The 16,911-nt window shown below is 35.2% G+C and overlaps 2 protein-coding genes and 1 pseudogene across 4 annotated transcripts; 2 read left to right on the top strand and 1 right to left on the bottom strand.

The window, feature by feature from the left end:
• Positions 1-1,223: 1,223 nt before the first annotated feature.
• Positions 1,224-3,225, top strand: LOC117917107 (annotated as a pseudogene).
• Positions 3,226-3,313: 88 nt separating this feature from the next.
• LOC117916436 (feruloyl CoA ortho-hydroxylase F6H1-3-like) lies at positions 3,314-4,735 on the top strand. The gene is made up of 2 exons (XM_034832461.1): positions 3,314-3,822; positions 3,959-4,735. The coding sequence occupies exons 1-2, from the start codon at positions 3,317-3,319 to the stop codon at positions 4,527-4,529; spliced, it is 1,077 nt and encodes a 358-aa protein (XP_034688352.1). The 5' UTR covers positions 3,314-3,316; the 3' UTR covers positions 4,530-4,735.
• Positions 4,736-5,016: 281 nt separating this feature from the next.
• Positions 5,017-12,988, bottom strand: LOC117916435 (probable acyl-activating enzyme 18, peroxisomal). 3 transcript variants are annotated; one of them, XM_034832458.1, is made up of 14 exons: positions 12,612-12,988; positions 11,429-11,558; positions 11,090-11,349; positions 10,730-10,931; positions 9,995-10,035; positions 9,039-9,167; positions 8,772-8,845; positions 8,455-8,675; positions 7,215-7,309; positions 6,912-7,128; positions 6,522-6,647; positions 6,072-6,170; positions 5,566-5,772; positions 5,017-5,326 (listed from the first exon to the last, which is right to left on the bottom strand). In XM_034832458.1, exons 1-14 carry the CDS (start codon positions 12,965-12,967, stop codon positions 5,213-5,215), a joined length of 2,271 nt encoding a protein of 756 aa, XP_034688349.1. In that variant the 5' UTR covers positions 12,968-12,988; the 3' UTR covers positions 5,017-5,212. The 3 variants fall into 3 exon arrangements, with proteins under 3 accessions (XP_034688349.1, XP_034688350.1, XP_034688351.1); XM_034832459.1 differs by lacking the exon at positions 12,612-12,988 and adding an exon at positions 11,987-12,421; XM_034832460.1 differs by lacking the exons at positions 11,429-11,558; positions 12,612-12,988 and having other exon boundaries at positions 11,095-11,186.
• Between the last annotated feature and the right edge of the window lie 3,923 nt (positions 12,989-16,911).

Below are 16,911 nucleotides of genomic sequence, written 5' to 3' on the forward strand. Positions count from 1 at the left end.
AATTAGAGTCATAATAAAATTGGTTTAAAGTGGTTCTACGTTAATGATATTACGTTAGCCTTGTTTTGTTTCACCTCATGTAGAATGACAATGGAGTATGTTTTTATTATTATTATTATTATTATTATTATTATTATTATTATTATTCCTCTCTCTCTATAATGAACGAAGTTTGAAATAAAGATAAATAAGTAGAAAATGAGTTTGGAAAGTTCTTAAAAATTCAAAACGAGGTTGAGACGGATTTGGATATGATTTTTGTCCCACTTCGTCTCCTTAATTATATATAATTTTAAATAAAAAATTATTTTAAGTGATTTTTTTTTTCATTTTTTAACTTTTTAAATATAAATAAAATAATACCTTTTCATAAAAATAAATGACAAACATTTATAATATCTTTTTATTTATAGCTTATATTTATTTTAAAAATAAAATAAAATTGAAAAAAGTTGAAAATTTTTAAATAAGATAAGATAGATATGAGAATTTCCTGTACCATTCCTGTCCTGTTTAATTTTGTGTTTGAGTGGATATAAATAAAAGTTGCCATATCCATCCTTGTGGACTTCTTGCGGGTCAACAATGCTAAATTGAAAGGTATTTTCTTCCTAATTAAAACGACATGCCACCAAAATTGGATAAAATGAGATGTCACCAAAATTGGAAGGTTTTTTACTTCCTAATTAACACGACATGCCACCACCTAAGATTCATATATAATGAATGAAACTTTACTAAATTTAATGGCCATGGGTTGGTGGCATATTAATCATGTGGTCCAGCTCAACAGTAATTCTTGTGACAAAATAAGGGGAATCACCTTTCTTTTCTCTAAGCCTTGAACCAATGTGGGATCAAGCCCTTCTATTAGGCCTCCAAAAGCTATATCGGTGTCATTTGGGACCTACTACTTATTTAGTTACGATACGACGATTAATCCAAACTCAATTTCCTTCCTTGGAAGATTGAATTCATTATTTGTCATGAACTCGATGCCAAGCCAAATTATATTAGATGATTTGGAATCTTTATATTAATTGATTCTCACCATGGAACAATATTTCTATAATATGGTTGTTTAGTGCGAATATAATAAAATAAAATTTCCTTAATTTATGAAAACGGTGAAGAGGACTACTGATATTAGAATGTTAAAAGGCTTAATATCGAAGATTTTAAATAATCTTTTTTTAATCTTTAATAATAATTCTGAAAATTGCATGCAGCATCTTCAGTATCTGGATTTGAGTAATAATTTTCTCCATGGAAGTCTTTAGTTCTGAAGTGGCCACTCTTGAGAACTTGAGGGTTGTAAAGTTGTCTTATGATCATTTTCTGAATGGAAAAATCCTTGAAGAAATTGGAAACCTCACAAAGTTGAAGCATCTGTCACTTCAAGGGAACAAATTTTCAGGTGGTATTCCTACTTCTGTTTTGAATTTGAAAGAGTTAAGAAGTATTGGACTTGAGTCGCAATGATTTATCCATGGAAATCCTGGCTGGCATTGGAAACTCATCCAACATCTTCTGTCTGTCGTTGAGGAACAACAAGCTGACTGGCGGAATCCCCTGGTCGATGGAGAAACTGAGAAAGTTGGAAATACTTGACCTGGAGAACAACTCGCTCACCGGAGAAATTCCATCTTGGTTGTTTGATTTGGATGGCCTCAAGGACTTGTTTCTTGGAGGAAACCATCTTATAGTTGGAATAACAGTTTGAAAATAGCGCCAAAGAGCATGCTGCATCAATTATCTATGAAATCCTGTGGTTTTGAAGGAGAAATCCCACATTGGATTTCTACACTAAAGAGACTAGTTTCTCTGGTTTTGAGTGAGAACCAGCTCCAAGGAGAATTCCCACAATGGCTTGTTGAAATGAAACTTCTGGGGGAGATTCTATCAGATGATGAACTTACAGGTTCTCTTTCAACTTGCCTTTTTTCTCAAAGTCGTCTGTTGATGCTTGCTCTCTCACGGAACCATTTCTTTGGGGAGCTGCCTGAAAACATTGGAGATGCAAAGGAGCTGAAGATTCTTATGTTGGCAGGGAACAACTTCTCCGGGCTTATTCCTCCATCCATCTCACAGATTCCCGAACTACTATGGTTGGACCTGTCTGGAAACAACTTATCTGGCAACACTTTCCCAGCGTTCGACCCTCAAGGCAGGCTGACTTACATCGATTTCTCTTCCAATGAGTTCTCGGGAGAGCTTCCAACCACATTTTCTCGAGAAATCAAAATTCTTGCATTGGGTAGAAACAAGTTTTCTGGGACAACAATATTCCAGGTGAATTTCCAAGTTTTCTTTCCCAACTCTCCAACCTGCGATTTTTGAGCCTAAGCAACAACACCCTCCAAGGTTCAATCCCTCAAACTCTTTCCTATCTCAGTAATCTCCAAATTCTTGACGTCTCAAAAAACAACCTCACTGGAGGAATCCCAGAAGGGTTTGGCAATTTTACTGGAATGATTGAGACACCGGATTTCCCCGCATCATTTTTCCCCACATCATTCTCCATTAATTCAATAAGCTATGCAGTAGTGGTGGCCCCATCAGAAAGATACGAAGGCGAAGTCTCTCAGGAGCTTAACGACTTGATAGTGAATTGGAATAAGTCCAAGCAAGGTCTCTCTACCCACAACCTTGATATCTACACTTTATTAGACTCGTCAAACAACCAACTCTCAGGTAAAATCCCAGCCTCTCTGGGTGCTCTTAAGGCTCTGAAAACTACTCTTAACATTTCTTACTACAACTACTCAACTATGATTCCGAATTTGAAATTTATTTTTTACCATCATCAATATATATATATTAAAAAAAGTTCATAAATGCAGAAACTCAACCCAAGGAAAAAGAAAATTCAAATTAGTTAGCCATTGCTTGGATGATGATGAAGTCACCACCCCAAAATCAATTGCATTTTACATGCCACAACTATGAATATGTATATATATATATAGACATATACATGCAATTCATCCTTCTTAATGTGCACCAACCCCTTTGGCACCAACCCCCTTGGCACCAACCCCCCATATTTCATACCATTATGTTGATCAAAATTTGGACGGTCTGATGTTGGGTAACATGTCATGATCGTAAATGATGAAATCAAGATCATCAAGTCATCAATTGACAAACATGAAGCTTAATGCAGTTTCCATGGAAGGCATGCAAAATGCAATCAAATTAAAGAAGCTATGCTACATTCTTTGAAGAAAAAAAAACCGTATAAATACTTGTTGCATGGGATGGAATTACACCACCACCCACCACCACCTCTCCTCAGGCCCTTTCTGCTCCGGAGATGGCTCCAACAGTGGTGGTATCAGCCACCAACTCATGGGATATCACTGACTTTGTTGTGAACCAAGGCCATGGAGTAAAGGGTCTCTCAGAAATGAAGCTTCCATCCCTTCCCAAGCATTTCATCCAACCCCCTGAAGAGAGGATTGATGCAAGCAAAGTAGTATGTGAAGAGTGCATACCGGTGATCGATATGGCAGGTTTGGATGATCCAAAGGTGGCTGAACTGATATGTGATGCAGCTGAGAAGTGGGGGTTCTTCCAGGTTGTTAATCATGGAGTCCCCATTGGTGTACTTGAGGATGTGAAGGAGGCAACTCATCGGTTCTTTGCGTTGCCTGGAGAGGAGAAGAAGAAGTACTCGAAGGAGAATTCTAATAGTAACAGTGTGAGGTTCGGGACAAGCTTTACTCCTCAGGCAGAGAAGAGCTTGGAGTGGAAAGATTATCTTAGTCTCTTCTATGTCTCAGAGGATGAGGCTTCTGCACTGTGGCCTAGTGTATGCAAGTAATGATAATAGAAAACTATGGCCTTCATGCACACATGCAAAATGAGTAATCTAGTTTATCATCATTATCGTAAACAAAACTCAGGTTTTGAGTTTAGAAGGGCCTAACTAATTGTTTTAATTATGCCTTTTCAGGGATCAAGCACTGGAGTATATGAAGAGGTCTGAGCTAGTCATCAGGCAGCTGCTGGATGTGCTGATGAGGAGGCTAAATGTGAAGGAAATTGATGAAAAGAAAGAGTCTCTCTTGATGGGTTCAATGAGGATTAACCTTAACTACTACCCGATTTGTCCTAATCCTGAACTGACAGTGGGAGTAGGGCGACACTCTGATGTTTCAACCCTCACTGTCCTCCTCCAAGATGACATTGGTGGCCTCTATGTGAAGGGAGTTCATGATACCTGGGTTCATGTTCCACCTATAAGGGGGTCGCTTGTGATCAACATTGGCGATGCCCTACAGATAATGAGCAATGGACGATACAAGAGCGTTGAGCACCGTGTCATTGCCAATGGGAGCAGCAACAGGGTGTCAGTTCCAATCTTTGTGAACCCAAGGCCAAGCGAGGTCATCGGTCCTTTGCCAGAGTTGCTTGAGGGAGGAGAGGAACCACTGTACAAGCAAGTTCTCTACTCAGATTATGTGAAGCACTTCTTCAGGAAGGCACATGATGGGAAGAACACTGTTGAATTTGCAAAGATATGACGCTTTGACTCTACTTCTCTAGTAATAATACAAATAATAAGAAGAATAAACAACCCAGCATGATGGTTGTGTGTGAGAACATGTTAAGGAAGACGAGAATCCAAGTTGTTTGTACCTGTTTCCATCTATAATCACATGTAATTTGATATGGGCATCCATGTCTAATCCAAAGTTTTATAGAAGCAAAGCCTAGAACCATTTGTGAACTGTTAGGTGAAGAGAAAGAGCTGCTGCTGCAACATTTCCAGAAATGAACTTAGCTTCAAGCTACAACCAGGAACAGAGCTTTCTTAGCTTGGCAACCACAAGTGGTGATGAGTACTGGGTGATACTGGAGGAGGTCAGTGGGGTTGGTAATACATAACATATCAAAGCTAGCAAGCACCAAATTGGGGAACTTCAGTAATCCATTTGTTTCCCTAGCCTTTCCAGGCTCTGTTCTAAGAAGTCTTTCCAAGAAAATAAGCTAGCTAAGCATACAACATTCTTACCAACCAAACAGAAAAGGCAAGCTACATCCTGCCTTCACTTCATTGATAATATAATGATGATGATAGATCATTATTATAATTATAAAAAATACATGTCTTATTAGTAACATTGACACACTGACCTTTAGGATAATCTAATCATACATCTCTCAAAAGTTCATATCACACCCACAAACAATTGATGATGTCGCTTTAAATTCTACTCCGAACTGAAAGCTCATGCTTAATTTGGTCCCTCAAAACTCGCCTCAGTATCTTGTTAGAAGCAGTTCGAGGAAACTCGGGGACAATCTTAACAAAGTTCACCTGTCAATCAGTCAATCAGTTTGCATCATACACTCATCAACTCAAAATGATCATGCACTCAAACATCTAGAAATGGATGGTTTTAATCACTTATTACAGTCGAATATAGTGATACCACTCCATTTTAATTCAGAATTCAGGGATTCAATCAGTTTGATAGCAGCATGAGTTAAATAACCCCTGAGTTCAACTGCAAGGGAATATCATTCACCAAAGGGAAATCAAAGAGAGGGCATTACCTTAAACAAAGGGTTAAGGTTCCGCTGTATGGCTTTTGAGAATCTCATCTTCAGTTCATTGGGTTCACAATCATATCCTTTCTTCAGTACCACAAATACAACCAACAGTTCTGGACCACCATTTAGTGGTGCAGTGCTAATTGCAGCACTTTCCAAAACACTTTCATCAGCCTTGTCACACACACGTTCAATTTCAACTGAACTTGTCTGCATATCACAAAAAAAGACAGTTTTAGGTTGTGTTTATGAACTATTTAAGTAAATACCTACATTTAAAATTAAAATTGAGGACTATGTGAACTTCAAACTCATTGCGTAAACACAGAATCCAAGGAAGTATTCTTTGTCTATTAGATTGAACAAACCACATCTTTAAATTCTTTCTTAGTTCATACTTTTCATGTCTACCTTGTGGCATATGGCAGGCTCATTGGCTATTGAGTAAGCTTGTAACTTACATCATGAGCACTTACAAAAGAGAGAAAGGACTGAGAAGAATGTGGTACCTTGATGCCCCCAAGATTCATGGTGTCATCAGCTCTGCCTTGTACAACAAAATAGCCTCCTACAGTCCTCTTAATGATGTCCCCATGTCTCCTGAGGTGCTGCCGATGTATATGTATATGAACTTGTGTAAGAACACTTGCAATATCACTTTTAATCACTAATTCAATATTTGTGTATTAGGGTTTGCTTAATAATTATACAATCACTAAAGTTTAATGAACTCTTCAGAACAAACAAAATATTCTATAGAGTTGTTCCTTGTGAATTTGTTTATTGTATAACATGGGTGGTTAGTCAACAACAAAATACAAGATGACTAACATGATATTTGGAAGAACTGTGCTTTTGGAATTGGCAAGTTGTAGCAATGTGTACAGTTATGGTCATATCTGAATGTAAATTGTATTTTTCCAGAAATACACAAATAAGCACTGTTCAAATCAGCATACCATTCCTTTGTACATTGGCATTCCCTTGAAGTAGACCTCCTCATGGTCAGCATTTAGTAACCAATCAGTTGCTCCCATGATTAGAGGGAACAAACCCACTTCACCAACACAAGGTTGATCTTCTGGCTGTCACATAGTTGATCACATATGTTTAAATATAAACACCCTAGGATGGTATGTTTGTTTCCTCCAAAATTGTTTTCACTTCTGCAAAAAAACTAAAGCAAGTGCCGACCGATAGCCAATTACAGTACAGAGGTGATGCAGCCATTTTGTCCAAAAAGTTGAAAAAGTGCAGCACCCTTCCATATAGTTATCAAATCAGCATGGAAAGTGGAACAATTTTGGAGGAGTAGAACCAATTAAACAACTGCTAGTTAATGGTCTTACATAGGGAACACCATTTTCATCAAGAATGACAAAGCCTGTTGTCATTGCAGCAGTGCTAAAAGTTCCAAAAGCTTGAGGTTGCAACACGCTTCCTTGGATGTAGCTTGAAGCAAGCTCTGTGCCTCCACAACATTCAATAATGGGTTTGTAATAAGCCCTTGAAGAAAGCCAAAGGTCGTCATCAACATTGGATGTTTCTCCAGTGGAAGCAAACGACCTGCATAGATTGATATACTTGTAACTTCATTTTTTGGAAATACTATAAAAATTGACAAAACTATTGAAGTTCAATAAGATGATTACTTTATCTTTGTCCAATCTAAGCCTTCCATGCATCCTGTATTTTTCCAAGTCTTCACTAGGCTTGGAACTGTACCCAAGACAGTTACTCCCGCATCCTGAACGTACATGACAGATAGAGCAAATTAAGGTTAATTTCTTTTATTGGTGATGAAGAAGGTAGGCCTGCAAACAAGAAGTTTCATCATGTTTGAAATGAACTAGTATTAACAGTTCTGGATGAGCTATCCTTCAATCCAAAAGCTACATAGAATTGGTACCAACTTTATTTGAATATAATGACAAAAACATATTTCAGAGTTTTAAAAGAGAGAGACACACACACCCAGAGCAGGGCCAGCCAATGATTATATTAGAAAGTTTTACTTTCTCGTCAATGTCCAGAGATAAGTAAGAATCTGATTCAAATAGCATTTTGAAAGAAAGCACACCCAAGACCAACATACTTAATGAGAACATTTTTCTTAAAATAACATAGTGTAAGAATTGTACCACTCATAAGGTCATGTAGATGTTTGGAATCAGAATGGAGAGCCAGGAATCATAATTGGAATCAAGGATCAGATTGTGTAGTTCCCATTCCAAGTTTCCAATGTTTGGATGCAAATGGACTTGAGTGGAGAAAAGAAAATGGTGCTCAGGAATTATGGACTTCACTAAAACATTTCCTGGAGTTTTAGATGCCAAGCAGTTGTGTTAAACAACCAATTTTTCTAAAAGCCTAAACTTGTAGGATTTGGGGCCACAATGTATATCATACACTCCAACACCCTCCCTCATGAGTAGCCTCTTTTTTGAGCTTACACATGGGTTTAATAAAGTTGGGGAAATAAATACGTGGTTAGATTCAAACACATGACCTCCTCTTAAATGAGGTTGTACTACCATGTTAGACAACCAATCGTCCCAAAAGCTTAACCTTGTATCATTCGGGCCCACAATGTATATCATGCACTCCAAATAAGCTTCGCTCTTATATGATTTCCTCTCTTGCTTTTTATATGATTTCCATAGACATGGAAACAACAATTTTCCCTCCTCTAGCAGAAACAAAATATTAGACAGTGGGTGGGGGGTTGAGGCAATTATAGGAGGAACAAGCAGGATTTCCCTTCTCGGTAATGTATTCTAACATTGGAATCAAGAATTGAATCAGAATGGAATTCGTGGTTCCTGCCAACCAGATATGGCCTAGTCAAATAGATCAATGGGGCAACTTTTAAATAAGTGTTGAGGGATTCACCTGAACAAACTTTCCAAAGCCACGGTCAAGAGGAGATCCATGATAGAGAGCTAGAGCTGCACCAGTTAGAAATGATGCATAAAGTATAGTAGGTCCCATTACCCATCCTAGATTTGTTGGCCAGCAGAAGACATCTCCAACTTGAATATTGATCTGTGCCCATGCATCAGCAGAAGATCTAATTGGAGAAACTTGAGTCCATGGAATAGCTTTAGGATCTCCTGTTGAAAGTCAAGAGAGAGGAAATCATTTTATATTCGTAATAGGAAATACCAGAGTAGAGCAAACAAGAACTTTCATGTTTAGGTAATCTGCACCTGTGGTTCCAGATGAAAAGAGGATATTAGTCACAGCATCTATTGGTTGATAGACAGGTGAGTAGTTATTCGGTCTGTGAAAAAATGTCAAAAAAACTGTCAGTCCAGTATATAATACATATAGGAAGTCTGCAAGAAACTATTCAAATTGAGTGCTACACAAACAAAAACACAACTTCAGTCTTAGATGGGATTTATAGACACGTCCATCAATCACAAGCATACTTATTCCAGCAAAACAACTAACACCAAAGGTGTTTGCATTACCTTGGAAGATGATCAGCATGGGAAAGGAAATCTTTCCATGATAAATCTTGTTCTCTTAATTGAACATCTACATCTGTTCCAATTGCAGGGAGCACAATCACTTTATGTGGAGCAGCTTCTACAACTCGACTGAGAGGAAAAACACAAATAGCCATCATGAAAAGCAGTCACACATACAAAACTTCATCCAGGTCTAATCTAGGACTATATCCACAAGAGCTTTTGAGTGCTAATTAGCACATCTACTAAGTTTTGGGGGGAAAGCAGCTTTGCTACTAAAGTAAAATTTTGAAAGAAAGTTTGGTTGATTAACAAGAGTTTTTGAGGGACTTCAGGCATATTTAAAGATTCAATCAAGTTTTTGTACAATAAAACAATGAAATTTGGTGCTAACAGAAAAAGTGATTTGCCTATCGCTCTCCTTCCAGCTTTCAAAGAAAAGGAACTTCATGAAAAATGGACTTTCATTGAATAAGCTTATTCTCTTAGCCCATTTGACATGCTCTGACCAACATTCCATTTTGGATTCAAAAGAGTTTTGGGAGCTCATTTTTCCTATTGATAGGTTTAGGAAGTTGAAACGGACACTCCATTTCACTCGAAAGTTAGTATGTCTATGTCATGATCTTCAACTCTTTCATATGAGCAACTAGAAAATAAAAATAATATAACATATATATGACTTCATGACCATACTATAGATACTTGTTAGTAGCTAAAGTCTAGTATCTTCTGAGTTATACAACTCATATAAATGTGCAGAAAACAAAATCCCATATAGACCAGAAGACCCAGAGAGTAACACTTTGCGTCATATATGTTCTCAAAAGCTAGCATCTGGTAAAGAAATCACTCTAAAGGTGTATGTGGGGTAAGGCTCTTTCGTGAGAAATGGAGGGAAAAAGTTGACATCTAGCAGAAGCTGAAAGAGAGAGAGAGAGAGAGAGATCTTTTACCTGTACAAAGGAAATTTTCGACCCCCTCTTACAATGAAGTCCTGAGTGCAGAAAAAGATTGGAATCATTTACAAAATAAAACTAGATATATGCAAGTAAAACATCAGAAAACTAGAGCAAAAATTGAAGACTCCATCCACTAAAGTAGAAAATGGAGCATGAAAACAATATTGAGCAACAAAATTTATAACTTTACTACTATTAACCAAATCTGCTAGCAAAAATCTTGAAGAACAGAACTTTTACAGGTGTGAAAAGTTTAGGCAACTTCCATGACTTATTTCTCTCTGTTTCAACTAAGAAACCTGCTGTTCAAGTGAGAAATGGCACCTGGGCATTGGAACCAGCCTGCTCAAGGGCTTTTATGTATGTAAATAAAAATAAGAAAGAAAGTGTACAATGGTCATGATGACAGCTTATTGACAATGAATATATTTAAGATTTGACGGTACACAGAAAGACACAATTGATAGGTAATATGTCCTCACATTTGATCATTTTAAGTCATTTATGGGGTTGAAACATAAATTACAAAATTACTAGCAGATATACTCAATTCTCAGGCAATTTCCACAAAAGATACTAATATACAATATTAAAGAAATCATGTCTTCATTAAGAAAACGCATGATGAGGGAGGAAAAATAAACATTTGTGAACAAGTTGGTTGCGTTTCTGGTGATCTTTCATTACTAATTGATGCATATGATGGTGCCTATAGAAGTAAAAGTTTACCTGAGTGAAGATACCCTTTGCTTTTGAAACGCGCAAACGAGTTGCAATTTCCTTGGCTGCAAAGCTGTCGGCTATTGATACAACAACAAATCCTGCTAGAACAATTGCCAAGTATATGATAACTGCATGGACTGTCATCGGCATGTCAATCGCAATTGCATCGCCCTTTGAGAAAGTAGCATCCAACACATTTGCCACCATCCTGTGAACCATCTTGTTAGCACATAAGTAAAAAAGAAAGACAAACAACAATATGCCAGAGTACATGCTTAGTGAATGTGGTACTTAAATATGGTGTATTCATCCTGACAGGGTTCAAATAATGTAAATGGAAACAGAGGGAGATCCTAAAAACCATACATTACTTGTTCTCGGAGTTCTTTTAATGTCAACCGATTAACAGGAGAATCATCATTGCCTTCATCTCTCCATACAACAGCCAAACTGTTATCATGCTTTCTCGGGTAACTTACAGGTAGCAAACAACATTCAGCAATATTCAAAACCGCACCAGGAAGCCATGTTCCCCCATGCTTTGATTTGTCAGTTGTATCTAGGATGCACCTTGGGGCTCTATGGAACAAAATTGAAAGCTCTTTTAGAACCATTGACCAGTAGACCTGAAAATCATTTACAAACATTAAACTCGAATGAAAAAACAATTCTCTGCAAAATGTATGCATAAATATCAGGACAAACCTCAAGATTTTGAACAGAGAACTTCTGAAAGAGGCTGTAACTTGTTATAGGATCCTTGTATGATAACCCTAGTAGCCGTGGACCATAGGTTTCCATCAATCTACCCAAGTTCGTATGCATAGACTCATATCTGACAAAAAAAGAAACCTGGGACCAGTTGGAAACCAAAGACCAATAACTAATAGCAATGCAGACCATTAGATTAGTACTGATTCAAGCAGAAAAAACTACTTTAAAGTTTACATGCATACATTAATCACATAATTAACATAATGTGGCTTCATTGTACAATGAATTATATTCATGGAAAAACATATAGTAGAAGCATTTCCGGGATGAGATTGGTTAAGTTCAATTTGTAATTGAAAAATGCACATCAATTTAACGGGGATCTTAGACACCAACTCTGTTGAGTTGATTAACAAAACCTCACAAACAAGTAGAAGTTGCATTTCTAAAGCTCTCATCAAAATCTTACTTCACTTGAATGCATGCAGAAACTAAATCATGAAAGAAAGACACATTCACAATCCAAATTTAGGGCGTTCATCCACTGACCAATAAACATAGATATGCTAATAGGTCCAGAATGCATCCATGTGAAGAGAAAGAGACGAAAACAACAGTTGCAAGTTGTCTATCTTAGCCAAAAATCTTGAAAGTTCTCTTCCCACACAGAATAATTGATATGGACTGAAAATGAATGAAATTAACCACAAAGTGGGTTGGTGAGGCCACATTTCTAGCCCAGTAACAGTACCTGCACACCCCCCAGACAAAACAATAGCCACCGACACAAATACACAAATACACAAAACCACAAGCACCTCCACTGCAAACAAATACTGGAAGACAAGCAGATAGGGAGGGAGCAGCAAAACATTACAACCCACCATCAATAACCCACACCCCACATGATTTTTCCATGTCATCACATGACCCACCCAAGTGGGCCCATGATGACATGGCAAAATCATGAAACACATATGGGCACAAACTACCTTCAATGCAAAAACAGATACTAACACATCCAAGGAGGCAGAGAGGGGGTTTGTAAAGCATCACAAAATGGCAACCAACATGATCTTGCCACGTCAGCAGATGACCCACCACATGCTGACATGGAAGGATAAGGTGTGATGAGGGTGTAGTAGGGTGTTAGGGTGCGGGGGAAGATTATTACAGAGAAGGGAACCAGTAGAGAGGAGGGCCTCTGATGGACTCATCCCATTCAGCATAGACCGAGTGGAAGACCAGCCGGTGCAACCCATGTGGGTGCGATGGGCTCAGCACCCTCCGAGCCACCACCTCGCGCCACACCTCACTTGGGTCCGACCCTCTGGCTCCGCCCACTGCTGCCTTCAAAATTCTCTCAAATTCTTGAGCTTCTTCCATGGATAATCCCGCCTTCACCAGCTCCCCCACTCCCACTTCAGCTACCCTCATCCCCATCTCCAAACACCCCCCTTCTCTTTCTAAGATCGATGAAAGTGGCAGACTCTCTCTCTCTAGGATCTCCCTCTTCCCTTTGCTTGCCATGGTGAGAGTTTGATCTTTAGAGGAGCAGGTGAGAGCGGGGAGGGTGGGCGCCTGACCATCACGTGCGCATTGTGAATCAAAGGGATACGAAATGACTAAAATGCCCACAGAAGCACGTTGGGGTCATTTATCTGGTCATTTTGGTACAACTGGTGCCACTGACTTTTTAAGGTACAATTAAGCATCAAAATCAGGGAACGGATCCAGGCCATTGACTTAAACTTCTCCACTCATAAACCCAAAAAATATCATTAATATAATTAGGGTTCTTTGGTACCCACTCTTCATTTTGGGTAACTACCCACATTTGACTCGATAATAATATAACATGTATAATAAAAATGACTTATTGATAAGAAATAATCATATATATTTTATACATATCTAAATATTATATATTTTTTTATAATTTATTATTAAATATCAAATATAATTTGTTATTTAATGAATTACTTAACTCTATCTAAAAAAAGAAAATCCTATCAACTACTCTTATACTCTCATTATTCATATATAAAAAAAAAAAGATAGTAATTTAATATGAAAATTAAATAATTTTAACTACCAAATTATAAAATATGTAAGATATATTTTGATAAATCAAATTTCAAGATTAAGTTTAAAACTTTTTTAGAGAAAATTTAAAATTTGTATTATACGAAGAAGATGAAGGATTTCAAGTGATTACAAATGTGAAAGGTAAAATTCGATATTTTTTAAATCCAAATATAATTTTTGTAGGAAGAAATGTGATATTAAATAACGATTTTAGAATTTTTATGAGTTTATTAGAAAATTTTGTTATCAAATTGTTATTAATATTTTTATATCATATTTTTTTTTTGTTCATAGATTAAATTTGAAGATGGAGTTTTATATGTCTTGAAGAAGACATTATACGAAGGATGTCAAGTGATTACAAGTGTTAAAAGGTAACATTTGATTTTTTATTTTTATTTTTCATTTACATATAACTATTGTAGGTAGAAATGTCATGTTAAATGACATTTAAATATGTAATGATTTATAACATCTAGATTTTTAAATTTTTTTTTTTGAGTTACTATTAATCAAATTGAGAGCATTTAGTCATTTGTTATGAAATTGTCATTATTATTTTTATATTATTATTTTGTGTATTCGTAGACTAAATTTGAAGATGAAGTTTTATATATTGAGAAGAGGTAGGAAAATTGTGAGAGGGGGTATGAACTTTGTAAGAGATGGTACGAACTTTATAAGAGAGAGTACGAACTTTGTAAAAGATGGTATGAACTTTGTAAGAGATTGTACGAACTTTGTAAGAGAGTGTACGAACTTTGTAAGTGAGTGTACGAATTTTTGTAAGAGAGTGTACGAACTTTGTAATATAGGGTACGAATTTTGTAAGAGATGGTACGAATTTTCTAAGAGATTGTACGAACTTTGTAAGAGATAGTACGAACTTTCTAAGAGAGTGTATGAACTTTCTAAGAGAAGATACAAACTTTCTAAGAAATAGTACGAAATTTCTAAGAGATGTACAAACTTTTCTAAGAAATAGTACGAACTTTTTAAGAGATTGTACGAATTTTGTAAGAGAGTGTACAAACTTTGTAAGAGAGGGTACAAACTTTGCAAGAGAGAGTACGAACTTTGTAAGAAAATGTACAAACTTTCTAAGAAAGGGTACGAACTTTGTAAGAGATGGTACAAACTTTATAAGAGATGGTAAGAGCTTTCTAAGAGAGGGTACGAGCTTTCTAAGAGAGGGTACGAGCTTTGTAAGAGAGGGTACGAGTTTTGTAAGAGAAGGTACGAGTTTTGTAAGAGAGGGTACGAACTTTGTAAGAAATGGTACGAACTTTGTAAGAGAGGATACGAACTTTGTAAGAGATTGTACGAACTTTGTAAGAAATGATACGAACTTTGTAAGAGAATGTACGAACTTTGTAAGAGAGAGTACGAACTTTCTAAGAGATTGTACGAACTTTCTAAGAGATTGTACGAACTTTCTAAGAGATTGTACAAACTTTCTAAGAGATTGTACGAACTTTGTAAGAGATTGTACGAACTTTGTAAGAGAGTGTATGAACTTTCTAAGAGAGTGTACGAACTTTCTAGGAGAGTGTATGAACTTTTTAAGAGAGGGTACGAACTTTGTAAGAGGAGGTATGAACTTTCTAAGAGAGGGTACAAACTTTATAAGAGAATATACGAATTTTCTAAGAGATGGTACAAATTTTCTAAGAGATGGTATGAATTTTCTAAGAGATGGTACGAACTTTCTAAGAGATGATACAAATTTTGTAAGATATGGTACAAACTTTCTAAGAGATGGTAAGAACTTTCTAAGAGAGAGTATGAATTTTGTGAGATTGGGTACAAACTTTCATCATTTCTTTAAGAGTAATTTTTTAAATTTCTTTTAAGAGTAATTTCCATCATTTCTAAGCTTAATCAGTATTAATAAATAATATTCTTGTATTTCCATGTGGAAAAAAAATTTGAAAAGTTTGAAAATTTGTAAAATTTTCGAGGGTAAAGAGAATGTGACGAAGGGTACTAAGAATGTAAGGATTTCTCACATTCTTTGTACTATTCCTCACATTATTCGTACTTTCTACAATTACTTAGTGTTTTAATTTTTTAATTTTCTTGAAAATAATTTTCATCATTTCTAAGTTTGATTAGTATCAATAAACAATATTATTTGTATTTTTAAGTGGAAAAAAAATCGAAAAAATAAAAAAATCGTTAAATTTCAGGGTACGGAGAATGTGAGGTAAGGTATGAAGAATGTGAGGATTTCTCATAATCTTCATACCTTTTCTCACATTTTTCACATCCTCTCTAATTTTTTAGTATTTTAATTTTCTAATTTTTTTAAAGATAATTTACATTATTTCCAATTTTAATTTTTTTTAATTCTTATTTTTTTTTAACAATTCTATCAATAATAACTCAAAATAATATTATTAAATTATGTTATTGTTATTTCAAGTTAAAAAGTAAATCTGAAATTTTAAAAATATAAATAATTTAAGGTACGAAAAATATGAGAACGATACGAAAAATGTGATAAATAAATGTTTGGTACTTTCGTCACATTTTTCATATTGATTTTTAGTTTTAAAATTTTTGAAATTACAAATTTATTTTCGAAAATACTATCATTAGTAACTCAAAAGAGTATTAGTAATTTATTTTATTGTAATTTAACTTTAAAAACCTTAAATTCAAAAAATATGAAATTTGGAGAGCACGGAAAAAAAATTAGGACGATCTAATTACCTAAGTTTTACATATGATTATCAAAATATTGAATTTTAATAAAAATACTCATTTCATATTAAAATATTACCATATTCATTTTTATGTTGAATTTAAATGTTTAATAATTTTTTAAAAATAAAATAATATAATTATGATATATGATGATTCTTTTTTGTTAATAAATATGTTTTCAAATTTTATATCATTTTTATTTTTATTTTTTTCTAATTCTATTTTTATCTCATATTTATTTTATTTAAACCCAAAATTGTTAAGAATGGAGAAAGAAAGAAGGCCACAACTGGTTCTTCCCTTAATTGGTTAAGTGGAATTTTTATTTCAAATTTAAAATGGATGGCCAAGATGTAATCTTGGACATCCAAAGGCTTGAAAAACCTTTTTCGATAGGTACCGAAGAGGTACCCTAGAATTTTCCATATAATTATGCCTAATCTCAATTTTTTATATATTTAAAAATATTTTCTTTATAAAATTAAAAATGTTAATATAATAAATAAAATATATGTTGGTTAGAAATATCTTATTTCTTGCTTATTAACAATTGCATTTTGTCGGGATCATGAGTGGTGTTTGTTTGTTAATTAATAACAAGTTTATTTTAGTTATATTAATTGATATAAATAAGTTACTTTTAATTTAATAAAAAAATTAAATATTTGAACTTTTTA

The sequence above is a fragment of the Vitis riparia genome, chromosome 6 (assembly GCF_004353265.1).
Source record: "Vitis riparia cultivar Riparia Gloire de Montpellier isolate 1030 chromosome 6, EGFV_Vit.rip_1.0, whole genome shotgun sequence".
Classification (NCBI taxonomy): Eukaryota; Viridiplantae; Streptophyta; class Magnoliopsida; order Vitales; family Vitaceae; genus Vitis; species Vitis riparia.

Bases quoted from the DNA above. Each gene is read 5' to 3' on its own strand.
- LOC117916436 (XM_034832461.1), top strand. From the start codon at position 3,317: ATGGCTCCAACAGTGGTGGTATCAGCCACCAACTCATGGGATATCACT. The intron at 3,823-3,958 runs GTAATGATAATA...ATGCCTTTTCAG, and splicing joins CTGTGGCCTAGTGTATGCAA to GGATCAAGCACTGGAGTATA.
- LOC117916435 (XM_034832458.1), bottom strand. From the start codon at position 12,967: ATGGCAAGCAAAGGGAAGAGGGAGATCCTAGAGAGAGAGAGTCTGCCA. The intron at 6,648-6,911 runs GTAAGACCATTA...ACTATGTGACAG, and splicing joins ATGAAAATGGTGTTCCCTAT to CCAGAAGATCAACCTTGTGT. The intron at 5,773-6,071 runs GTACCACATTCT...TGTGATATGCAG, and splicing joins TGAATCTTGGGGGCATCAAG to ACAAGTTCAGTTGAAATTGA.